We start from the raw sequence: 12579 nt of genomic DNA, 5'->3' as shown, positions 1-12579 counted from the left end.
AGTGCTGGGCCACGAATCCGAAGGCTTTGAGGGAACACTCCCTGATGCTCATGGTGGCCCGGTGCTCGATTTCGCATCGCTCCCAGTCTCGTTTGAGGGGAAGGTCACAAGACCTCTCCCGGAGTCACCACCACTCTTTGTCATCCCACTCTAAGACTTTGGGACACTCTGTCACAAAAACAAGAAGTCGAAAAAGGCCAAACGTTCTTTGACTTCGCCCAGACTTCGCCCCGTCGCATTGACAACGCAACGCAGGAAGAGCATCGAGGCTTTAGGCCTCTGTCTACAGAGCCTACTTCTGGGTTGGCTCCGCGCCTCCCCGAGTTTCCAGGAGCCGGAACCACCCCTGCCAGCTGAGACAGTTTTATGAGGCTATGTGCCTCATTTTTGGGCTGACCGACTCCCATGCGGTGCCTTCGGATCCCTGTGGGGTCAGAAGGGGGTCCTTCAGGTTCCACGCCAGGGGCTTTGGCCCAGCTACTAAGGGCCCTTCCAGACCCGCTATTGGATCTGTGCCGACGCTGGTTGTGCCAACGTGACCTTCCCCAGCGCCGGCAAAGACTTTGACGCTTCCGACATCGGTTGGGCCCACAATCGACACCGACCCAATACTTATCCACGACGACCAGGAGCCAGAATGGCTGACGCGCAGATCCATCTTCGATGGGGTCTTCTCACCCCAGGTTGCATCCTGACCCTCTTTCTTATGGGTACAGGTATGGGGAGAGTTTGGAGGGGTCACTGGACCCTCTAGAATGCCAGCTAGACATCCTGAAATGGACTGGGCACAGGAATTGGGTGAGGCTAGTGGTCTGGATACCTCCCCAGACGCTGGCATGCTCTCTCCCCCTACTGTGGCTAGGGAGGAGGGAGCGTCATATTGCATGGTGGCCAGAAGGGTGGCTGAGGTCCTCGACCTTGAGCTCCCTTCTGTGGCAGTCATGACTAACCTCCTGACTGAGGTGCTTCAGCCTGGGGCCTCCACTTCGGAACCCCTGTTACCCTTTAATGAAGCCCTCACGGATGTCCGACTGGGAACCTGGTCCAGACTGAGCATAGAGGCTCCTGTGAATAGGACAGTCGCTCACTGCCATTGACCTGCACTTAACAACCCTAAATTTCTGTCCAAACATCCTATGCCATAGAGCCTTGTCATCCAGGCTTCTTCTGCATCTGGCGCACCCTCGGATCGGGAATCAAAGAGACTGGACCAGCTTGGGAAGAAGATGTTTTCTTCCTCCAGTCTGGCATTGCGGTCTGTGAACATCGCATGCCTTTTGGGCTCCTACACTCATCCCTTATGGGATACGGTCATGCATGGGCTGCCACTGGTCCTGGAGGAGGCCCGGGCCACCCTTACCCAAGCCGTTGCTGATGGGAGGGATGCAGGCAAGTTCACAATACGTTGTGGACTGGACACGACTGACTCACTGGGCAGATCAGTTGCGGCGATGGTGGCCTTATTGTGCCATGACTGGCTGAGGACATCTGGCTTCTCGGGGGATAGCCAACAATCTCCCATGAAAATGCCCTTACATGCCACCCGTCTCTTTTGAGACAAAGCAGACCCAAGGCTTGAGCGCGTTAACGAGTCCCGGGCTTTGGCTCGGTCCCTTGGCCTTGAAGCTGCTCCTTGTCCACCATTGTCCACTTTTTGCCCCTTTTGTGACTATGGAAGGGGCTCCCTACTGCGTCCTTTCCCTGCCAGCCACTGAGCCACCCATGCTGCATAGCCCCTGCATGGCTGCAGACCCAGAACCCCATGGGCTCGTGAGTCAGGGAGCCAGAGGTCTGCTCAGTCCACCCCTGCCCCTGTTGCAGCCTCTAAACCAACCTAGTCCATTGCACCATCCCGGACCTCTCAGAGGCAGGATCCGCCATCACCTGCCCCACTGAGAATCCATCACGTAGGAAAGGTGGGTTTTGCAAATAGTCCGAAGGGGCTACTCCCTCCCCTTTGAGACTACGTCTCCATCCATGCCATCATCCTACAATCGGATTATGGAGACTCACATGGCACTTCTCTGTGAGGAGGTTACAGCTCTTTTGGGCAGGGGAGCCACAGAGAGGGTCCCTGCACCAGAAGTCACCTTGTGGTTGTTATTCCCACTACTTTCTGGTGCCTAAGAAGGACAAGGGCCTTTGCCTTATCCTCGATCCCCGTGTCCTCAATCTCTTCTTCAGGAAGGAGAAGTTGAAAATACTTACATGGCTCAGGTCCTATCTGCCTTGGACCCTGGAGATGGATGGCAGTGTTGGACTTGGGGGATGCCTACTTCAATATACCCGTCCTGCCTGCCCACAGGAGTTACTTACGATTCATGGTAGGTCACAAGCACTTTCACTTTACCAGTGCCCCTCGTGTGTTCACAAAAGTGATGGTGGTGGTCACAGCTCATCTGCGCAGGTCAGAGGTTTCAGTCTTCCCCCTACCTCGATGACTGGCCGTTAAAGGCGAGCATGCCCCAGACTGTTGTCTCCCACCTTCAGACTATGGTGAAATTTTGTATTCGCTGGGGTTCACTATAAACTTGCCGCAGTCACACCTGACTTCCTCTCAGGCGCTCCCGTTCATTGGAGCTGTTCTGGACACAGTGAAGTTTCGGGCTTATTCTCCCAAAAAAGCGAGTACAGGATATTCAGGCTATGATACTGATGTTTCAGCCTCTATCCTGGATTTCAGTAATAATGACTCTCAGGCTGCTGGGCCTCATGGCCTTCTGCATCCTGCTAGTCACACATGCCAGATGGCATATGTGGGCTCTGTAATGGGACCTGAGGTTCCATTGGGCGCTGCATCAGGGAAACCTCTCTGACAAGGTCCAGGTCTCAGAGGGAACAGCGCAACATCTGCAGTGGTGGCTTTCGAATCGAGATTGGGTCAATGCCAATCCCTCTCCTTTCCCCAACCAGACGTAACAGTAGTGACAGATGCGTCACTTCTGGGATGGGGTGGCCACATGGGAGAGGCAGAGATCAGAGGACTCTGGTCTACAGCAGAATCCTGGGCTCAACATCAATCTTTTGGTGCTCCGGATGAAAAGGCTTGCATTGAAAGCATTCCTTCCCTCTCTCAAAGAGAGAGTGCAATGGTGGTGCAGGTGGTCACGGACAACACCACCGCCATGTGGTACTGCAACAATCAGGCCGGAGTGGGATCGTGGCCCCCTTGTCAAGAGGCTCTGCACCTCTGGACAGGGCTGGAACACCAGGGCATATCCCTGACGGTTCAACATCTGGCAGGTTCTCTGAACACCAGAGCAGACAAACTCAGCTGTCAATGCATATTCAGTCACAAATGGCATCTCCATCTGGAGGTGGTGCAAGGTCTCTTTCAGCAGTGAAGAGAGCCTTAGTTAGATCTGTTCACCTCCACAGAGAACACGCAATATCAGCTGTTTTGCGAGCTGGAGTTTCCAAAGCGGCACTTGCTCAGTGATGCTTTTCGCTTCGAGTGGAACTAAGGCCTCCTTTACGCCTTCCTGCCAATACCATTTCTACCCAGAGTTCTGAGGAAGACCAAGAACGACCGGACCCAAGTAATCCTTGTGGCTATGGACTGGGCACGGAGAGTATGGTATCCCGAGCTCCTGGGCATGGCCACTGATCCTCTGATCAGACTGCCCCATCAGGAGGATCTTCTGTCCCAGCAGCAGGGGACGTTCCTCCACCCAAACCTGTCCAATCTCCGCCTTCTTGCATGGAGATTGAGTGGCGGCAGTTGGCAGCTTTCAACCTTCTGCCCGAAGTCTGCAATGTTATCTTGGCAACCAGTCATCCCTCCACCAAAACGGTGTACGCCTGTCATTGGAACAAATTTGTGGCATGGTGTACCAAGTCTATTGATCCCTTTTTTGCACCTCTGTCTGGGGTCCTACTGTACGACCTCTCTCTTGCCCAACAGGGCTCTGCTTTGGGCACCCGTAAAGGCTACCTATCTGCCATCTCAGCCTTTCTCAGACTGTCAGATCAACCTTCCTTGTTCAAGTCTCCCATTGTTGAGAGGTTACTGAAAGGACCCACCCATTTGTTCCCACCTTCCCCATTCATAATGCCCCGATGGGAGTTGAACTTGGCCCTTACCTATCTTGTGTGCCCCTTTTAAGCCACTACATAATTGTCCTTTGCGGCTCCTCACTTTCAAAACTGCTTTCCTCATTGCCATCACCTCTGCTCGCAGAGTGATTGAGCTTCAACCTCTTTCTTCGAAGCCACCATTTTTATCTGTCCATCCTCAGAAAGTGGTGCTTTGTACCAAAGCCTCCTTCCTTCCTAAAGTGGTTACACCTTTTCATGTCGGCCAGTCCATCACTTTGCCTACTATTTATGCACCTCCACATCCTTCTCATGAAGAGGAGAGACTCCACCGTCTGGATCCAAAAAGACCGTTGGTGTTCTAACTCAATCGTACCAAAGATTTCTAGGGTGAACGATCAACCCTTTGTAGAATATGTAGGCATGAAGAAAGGATGGGCAGTGCAGAAGCAGACCATCTCGCAATGGGTGGTGCTCTGCATCAAAATGCGCTACACTTTAGGAAAGAAGCAGCACCGTGATGGCTTGTGTGTTCACTCCACCAGGGCAACTGCTGTCTCCACAGCATTAGCACGTGGAGTTCCTGTCCTGGACATCTGCCAAGCAGCAACGTGGGCATCTCTGCACACATTCACAAAACACTGCCTGGACAGTAAGGTCTGCAGAGACAGCTACTTTGGCCGTTCGGTCATGCAAGGACTTTCTACTATGATCTTGGTTCGCAGCCTACCACCGAGGATGGTATTGCTTGGATATCTATTCTAAGGTAAGGAATCTGCAACTAGAATTCTCCATCAGATGAACAAGTTACTTACCTTCGGTAACAAATTATCTGGTAGAGATGTTCTTCATGGCTCTGTGCTACTGGCATGGAAAGTTGTGAAAAGAAACTGACGTCAGTGTGCTGGGGTGGCACCTATATACGACTTGCGACGTCATCCTCACGGCGACCACAATGTCAATGATGCAGAGTCGACCAACGCCACCTGATTTCACTAAGGGGTTCTGCTCTAAGAAAAATCACCAGATCCAGCCTGATGCTTGGAGGAAATTTTAAGGTAAGGAATCTGCAACTAGAATATGTCTCTATCAGATAATTTTTTACCGAAGGTAAGTAACTTGTTCTTCAGGTTCCTACATTAGCTAATGTAAGGAAATTGGAAGTCAACCTGGATTCATTGTAAACACAATAACGAATTAATGACGGCTCTTAGTCCTCACATCATTATTATCATGATGAGGCACATTGATCCTTTTCTATTGGAATCAGAGCGGGCAATATTTTCTTGAGCCATTTAGCAGGACATGCAGTTTGGCTTCCTCCAGCATGCAGGTTGTTCTGAACTGCTGCTGCAATGGATGCAGGTTTTTTTCAGCCCCAGGAATAGTGTCTATAGTTTCCCTGAGAGAGCACATCTCTGCTCCCAAGACAACTATCTTCATTAGATAGCAGTGATGAGCAGATTTACTTTCAAACGTTTATCTTTGGCATATAAATGTGTGCATGGAAAGACACCTAGATACCTCAAGGATGGGTTGAAATGCTACTTTACATTTGGTGACCCGTGTACTGGCCTAATGTCTCTACTGAAGGTCAGAGATTCAGAACAGGCTGGTCAGACTTCTGCCAGACAACGAGGCTGGGTAACAACGTGCCAGGAAACATCTTGAAAAGGGTTCTATTTCAGTATTTTATAAAGCAATGCAGACATTTCTGTTTTAATGTATTTGGATCTCATACCGAGGGTTACTTCACTGTGTGATTGCTATAAAAATGGAAATGAAACAACAGAATATTCTGGAGCAATAATTGGTTATTCCAGTACATTTGTGACCAAATAGTAGGATATTTTAGTGCATGCTTTGATGGGATATTCGTACACAGTATTGACAACTATTTAACCTAAAAACGACAGACAGGCATTTTCAAACATTCATGAATGTCAGAAAGGCTCACAAATGCCAACTGTTAAATAATATCTTCATAAAAAATTAATGCTTTCCTATTTGGGGCATCTTAAATATGAAAGAGTGATCGGAACAGAATTTCCCTAATCATTTTTCCCTAAGCCGGTATTGATTGCATTTGCATTTCAATGCTTAAACCATTGATTTGAGAGAGCAGCACTGTAGCAGAAGAAGGTACACATAGAGGGTCATTCTGACCCTGGCGGCCGGTGGCCGCCAGGGCCACCGACCACGGGAGCACCGCCGACAGGCTGGCGGTGCTCCAATGAGCATTCTGACCGCGGCGGTTCAGCCGCGGTCAGAAGCGGAAAGTCAGCGGTCTCCCGCTGACTTTCCGCTGCTCTTTGGAATCCTCCATGGCTGCGGAGCACGCTCCGCAGCCATGAGGATTCTGACCCCCCCTACCGCCATCCAGTTCATGGCGGGAAAGCCGCCATGAACAGGATGGCGGTAGGGGGGGTCGCGGGGCCCCTGGGGGCCCCTGCCGTGCCCATGCCAATGGCATGGGCACGGCAGGGGCCCCCGTAAGAGGGCCCCAAAATGTATTTCACTGTCTGCCTTGCAGACAGTGAAATACGCGACGGGTGCAGTAGCACCCGTCGCACCTTCCCACTCCGCCGGCTCGATTACGAGCCGGCATCCTCGTGGGAAGGTCGTTTTCCCCTGGGCTGGCGGGCGGTTTAACTGGAACCGCCCGCCAGCCCAGGGGAAAACTCGTAATACCCGCCGCGGTCTTTTGACCGCGGCGCGGTAATTTGGAGGGCGGGATCCTGGCGGGCGGCCTCCGCCGCCCGCCAGGGTCATAATGAGGCCCATAGTCTGCCTTGTCAGATAATATTTGTAGTGAAATATATTTAACTGTGTCTTGCCTTTTTTAGTCTTTAGGAGGAAATATTATCAGCAGAGCATCAACCTCTGACCTGAATCCTGTTCTGGCTGCTGGCGGCTGCACCCTGACCATGGCGTCGAAAGGTGAGGTGTGAGTGGTAGAGCGAGGATGGGTGAATGGGACTGATGGATAGATGGAGGATAGGTTAGAAGTTTGATGACCCAGAGATGTTTTAAGGCATGGGGAAAGTGAGCTTTGAGGCCCCTCCTCTTTCATCCCCCCAATAGCTCAGCTCTATTCTTCACTGAGTCCTTCCCTGATGACCTTAAATGATTCTTAAACATAAATTGTTTTAAATGCCATTTTCCTTTAATTTTATTTTAATTCAAGTGATGTGTGAGAGTCTGTTGCAGACATTTTGCAGACAAATGGTTGTTTTTCAACACCATGCAACACCCATAGAAAAGTTCCTTTTAGATGTAACCATGACCTCACAAGCTGCTGCTGTGTTACAATATTGAAAACACATAATATTACATGGAAACACATTTAGCCTGTGCATGGTCGGTGACCTGGCCAAAGAGGGCATGAAAAAGCTGACATTGGATCATAAATTCAAAGCTGTTCGAACAGGGCCCCCCAAAAATATGTTTGGCCCGGGGCCCCCAAAATCCTTCAGATATCCCAGAGATAACCCTAGGTGATTGGGTGTGTTTCGGGGCTATCTGCGTGTACCAGATTGGATCACAGGAGCCTGAAGTCCTTCCACTACTCCCAGCTGTTCCACACTGCTTGTTACCGGTTAAACCTGACCAGAAAAATCAGAAGGAAGTTAACGCTCTATACTTATGCCCTGCATGACTTCTCTTTCGATCTTGCCATCACAAGTCTAACATAAATTTAAGGGTGGTTTTGTGGAATCTAGGCACTGCCCTAGGTGGTTTATCATAAGCAGTTTATTACCAGAATGCCCCATCAAGGTGCCTGATAGCAAATTGCATGCCTGCTGGGAAAAGAAGAAACAGTTTCTTTTCCCAGCAGGCATGCAATTTGAATATCTACACTCAGGTTGAATTCCTTCATCCTGACGATGATTCAGCTCAATTCTTCCTTTGAGATCGAAATGTTACATCAACGACAATTGCATATTGACTCTCTGTAGGAGGCTGGCTTGGTTTGTAGTGGGTACCTAAGGTACTTACACTTTATACCAGGTCCAGTTATCCCTTATAAGTGAAATGTAGTCAGTGTCTAGAAGCCAGGCTCTCTAGGGGTAGTGTGGATGAGTAGCCAAGGCCTAACTAGGAGACATGCAAAGCTCATGCAGTACCACTGAAGTCACACACATGAAAGAAAATACTCAGTGTTACAAAAATAAACGTACTTTATTTTGGTGACACAAATGCCAAAAATAGCTTAGAGACTATACTCCCTTAGGAGATAAGTGATATACACAGTATATACACCAGAATTCAGAAATAGCTGCAAAAATAGTTAGAAAACATTGCAAATAGTGAAATCACAATAGTCAGAAGTGGGCCTGGGGGAACACACCCATATACTAAAATAGTGGAATGCGAAAGTCGGTTTCCCACCTAGGCAAGTGTAATGTGTAGAGGGGCGCTGGGAGTATTAAAAAACACCAGGGGTAAGTAATAGAACCCACCCCAGAGCCCAGGAAAGCAGGTGTAAATCACAGTAACTTTCCTAGAACACCAACGATGGATTCCTGGACCTGAAGACTTGTGGAAGAAGGGGACCATGTCCAAGAAGCACCGAGAAGTCCAGGGAGAACAGGAGCCCCTGCTAACCCAGATGAAGGTGCAAAAGAAGAACCACTGGTGAAGAACAGTCAGTAGTACACCCAAGAAGACGGATGCAGGTTTCTGGTTGGTGCAGATGATGTCCCACGCTGGATGGATGATTGCAGCCTGATTTGCGTCGCTTGATTCCGCCAACAAGCCTTGACACATGCAAAGCTCATGGTTAGTGGAAAATGGTGCTGCCCGGGACAAGGAGGGACCTGGTGGCCTTTACCCAGGAGGGAGAGGCAGAGGGGGTTCTCAGCAACTCAGAGAGCCCTCAGAAGACCAGGCAGCTTGCACAGGAGTCCCACAGCATGGGGTCAAAGAAGGTGCAAAAGGAGGCCCATGCAGCACTACACAAAGGGATCCCACGCCGCCGAAGAACCACGTAGGAGGCTGTGCGTCACAGGAAGGAGTGCTGGGGGCCAGAGCCGCACGATGCATGAAGAACTTCGTGGAAGGATGCCAACAAGCCTTGGCAACTGCAAAACATGCAGCGCACTAGGGTACTGTCTTGCATGGGGCGCGAAGCTCTTACCTCCACCAAAGTTGGACAGCTGGACTTCAGGACCGTTGGGACCGCTTCAGTCCACCCGTGTTGCTGGATCCACGCACATCTTCAGGAAAGGGCACCGAAGCCACCAGTTGTCGCTGCAGAGGGGTGCCTGCTGAAGCAGGGAAGTGACTCCTTCACTTCAAGGGAGATTCCTTCGTTCTTCTGATACAGGCTGAAGACAGTAGTCCTCAAAGGATGCACAACCTGGAAACAGTTGCAGTTGCTGGCAGAAGCTGAAGATACAATGTTGCAGAAGTCCTCTTTGCTTCTTTGTTGCAGTTTGTAGAGTTCCTGGAGGGTCCAGATGCAGTTTCATCGGTAGAAGGTGAAGTAAAGGATGCAGATGATTCCTGCTGGAGTCTTGAAATCTGAATCTGAAGAACCACCCAAAGAGAGAGACCCTAAATAGCCCTGGAAGTGGGATTGGTCAGCTAACAGGTAAGCACCTATCAGGGGAGGGCTCTGACGTCACCTGCTGGCACTGGCCACTCAAATGCTCCCAGAGTGCCCTGCCAACTTGGAATCCAAGATGGCAAAACGCAGGGACACTCTGGAGGAGCTCTGAGCACCACCCCTGCGGTGGTAAAGGACAGGGGAGCGGTCACTCCCCTTTCCTATGCCCAGTTTTATGCCAGAGCAGGGACTGGGGTCTCTGAACCGGTATAGAGTGGATTATGCAAGGAAGGCACCATCTTCAAAGCATTTCCAGAGGCTCTGGGAGGATACCCCTCCCATGCCTATAACACCTATTTCCAAGGGGAGAGGGTGTAACATCCCTCTCCCAAAGAACATCCTTTGTTCTACCTTCCTGGGCTTGAGCTGCCCAAGCAACAGGAGGGCAGAAACCTGTCTGTGAGGTGGCAGCAGCTGGGGCTGCCTGGAAAACCTCAGAAGGCTGTAATGGCAGTACTGGGGGTCCTCTAAGGAGCCCCTCAGAGTGCATGGAATCATAGAACCAATGTTTATAAAATCCTTAAAGCCTTGGGGTATGATTCCAACATGTTTGATACCACACATGGCCATATTCAGAGTTACCATTGTGAAGCTGTACATAGGTAGTGACCTATGTATAGTGCACGTGTAAAATGGCGTCCCCGCTCTCACGATGTCTGGGAAAATGTTCCTGGATGACATGGGGGCACCTCTGCTAAAGCAGGGGTGCCCTCACACACAGGTACTCTGCACCCAGCCTTCAGGGTTGGAAGGCCTGGTATATCGGTGACTTATAAGTGACCTGGTGCAGTGTAAATGGCAGTGAAAGGGTGCATGCACTATTTCACACAGACCTGCAATGTCAGTCCTGTTGAAGCCTTTGCATGGGCTCCCTATGGGTGGCAAAAGAAATGCTGCAGCCCAAAGGGATCCCCTTGAACACCAATGCCCTCTGTACCTAAGTACCATATACTAGGGACTTATAAGAGGTGACCAGTATGCCAATTTGGGGTGAAATACTGTGTTACCAGGATGCAGTGACAAAAATTTAGAGGCGAGAGAGCATAAGCACTGGGGTCAGGTTGGCAGGATCGCAGTGACACAGTCAAACACACTGACATCAGGCAGAAATTGGGGGTTACATGCCAAAAAGAGGGCACTTTCCTACACTCTCTGTAATAGTTCTTTTGTATGAGCATTGGCACTATTTTACTGACACAATCTACGATATATTGCTCTGTCTTTACTTAACGACCTGTGCCATTTGCTATATCACATTGTGATTACTTTCTGATTTTTGAAACACTTCGTTGGATATATTATGGTATTTGGTTGTAAAACAGCCTGTCTAAAAATATATTTCTCCTGTGATTGACTTGATTTGGAATTTACATTCAATTGATTAAATAAATACTATTATCTCTTATTCATACTTTTTTTGCATAGGATTTATTACAATTCTATGCATTTATCGATATTAATTGGTCTTATAAGGGACCGTTGTGTGCTGTGTATCTATCTATTAATAGATCCCATTACAAATTGGACAGCAGACCTCCATTTCTGCATTTGTATTCCCAAATGAGAGTCTTTTTCTGGCGATTCTGAACAGGAAAACAGTATGTACGAACATCTGCCCTGAATAGGGTGGATGATCCAAGGTACTTAGAGAGATGGCCAGCAGTCCTTAGGACCATCAGTTTCCGCAGAGGAGCTAGCAGGGGCACCACCGGCAGAAATATGACCATCCGCTAGATTGTAAATAAGGTGGAAAGACCAAAAGTTTGGCCGACAGGGTACTCTGACACATGTGGCAGAGTACCTTCTCCACCAAACAGTAAATTACCACCTCTGTTCCTAGAATGCTGAGATAAAACCAGTATAGTAGGAAGACACATGATCAAAAATCTCTGAGTGGTTAATTGTGTGCAGTGATGATGATGTGCATAATTTTGGTGAATAAACTACATGTTCATAGATTAATTAGGAAATGATAACAGGAAGACGAGTGCCAGACTGGAAGCATCCTTTGTCTTCTTTCTCCAACTAGAACGAACACGAATGATTCCTGTGAACGAAACATTTTTTGCTGGATCCGGAAAGGCGGTTATTGAGTCTGATGAGATTTTGGTCTCGGTTCATATTCCTTATTCCACAGAGGTGGGTGTGTCTGGCGTTTTTCACTTCCTCGATGACACTTGAGATAACAATGATGCATGACTATTTGTGCGATGTAATTATTAATTTGTAAAAAAATAAATGTAGGGGTCCTTAGCTTTCCTTTGGAACGCTCAGACTGCGGTGCCAAATAACACGACTGCCTAGTTTTGAGTCCACCGCATGCCTCTTTCTTTCTCCGCTATGCTTTGAGTTTCCTTATCGCTCTTCCTTTTTCCTTTGACACTCTTTTCCTAGCTATTATTCTGGGTCAAACTCTGATGATAAAAATAAGTCTGAGCCCCTAAAATGAGTATGATTGACCACATCCTGCAAGTGACCACCACCTGCAACTGCCTGCGCAAAATAAGCAATGTTTCATCATTTCATCATTTCTCTTTCATTAAGAGCAATGTCTGCCATTCCCCAAATGCTCCAGAAAACTCTCCCAAAAGGTGGAAATCATTGAGCGTGTTAATAACTAATATATGCAAACATTAACAGAAAGCAGTTATCTTTAGCATCAGCACAAGGAGTGTAAGCAGGTCATTCACAGTTTTAGAGGAAAGTAGAGTTGCTGTGGGCTCGTGCCTACCAGGAGAGAAGAGCAGTGCACACGGTGAAACTGTATATATAATGTGGGTAGTGAACTGGTGCAAGCAACTGATGCAGGCAAAGGAGAAACAGACCCCAAGTTTGGGGAAAGGGGTACTCACTTTCATCTGACAGCACACTGAGGCCCTGCTTTGGAGTCTGTCGGACAGGATACTCTGCTACAAATGTGGTGAAGTACCATG

The 12579-nt window shown here is 48.9% G+C and overlaps 1 protein-coding gene across 1 annotated transcript in view; it reads left to right on the top strand.

The window, feature by feature from the left end:
- LOC138285751 (aldehyde oxidase-like) overlaps positions 1–12579 on the top strand; it is a 588222-nt gene that overhangs the window by 198981 nt on the left and 376662 nt on the right. Inside the window, 2 exon segments of the mRNA XM_069226091.1 lie at positions 6882–6975; positions 11676–11785. Of these exon segments, the coding sequence (XP_069082192.1) occupies positions 6882–6975; positions 11676–11785 (204 nt within the window).

This window comes from Pleurodeles waltl, chromosome 3_1 (assembly GCF_031143425.1).
Source record: "Pleurodeles waltl isolate 20211129_DDA chromosome 3_1, aPleWal1.hap1.20221129, whole genome shotgun sequence".
Lineage (NCBI taxonomy): Eukaryota > Metazoa > Chordata > Amphibia > Caudata > Salamandridae > Pleurodeles > Pleurodeles waltl.
This window is presented reverse-complemented; position numbering and strand designations above follow the sequence as displayed.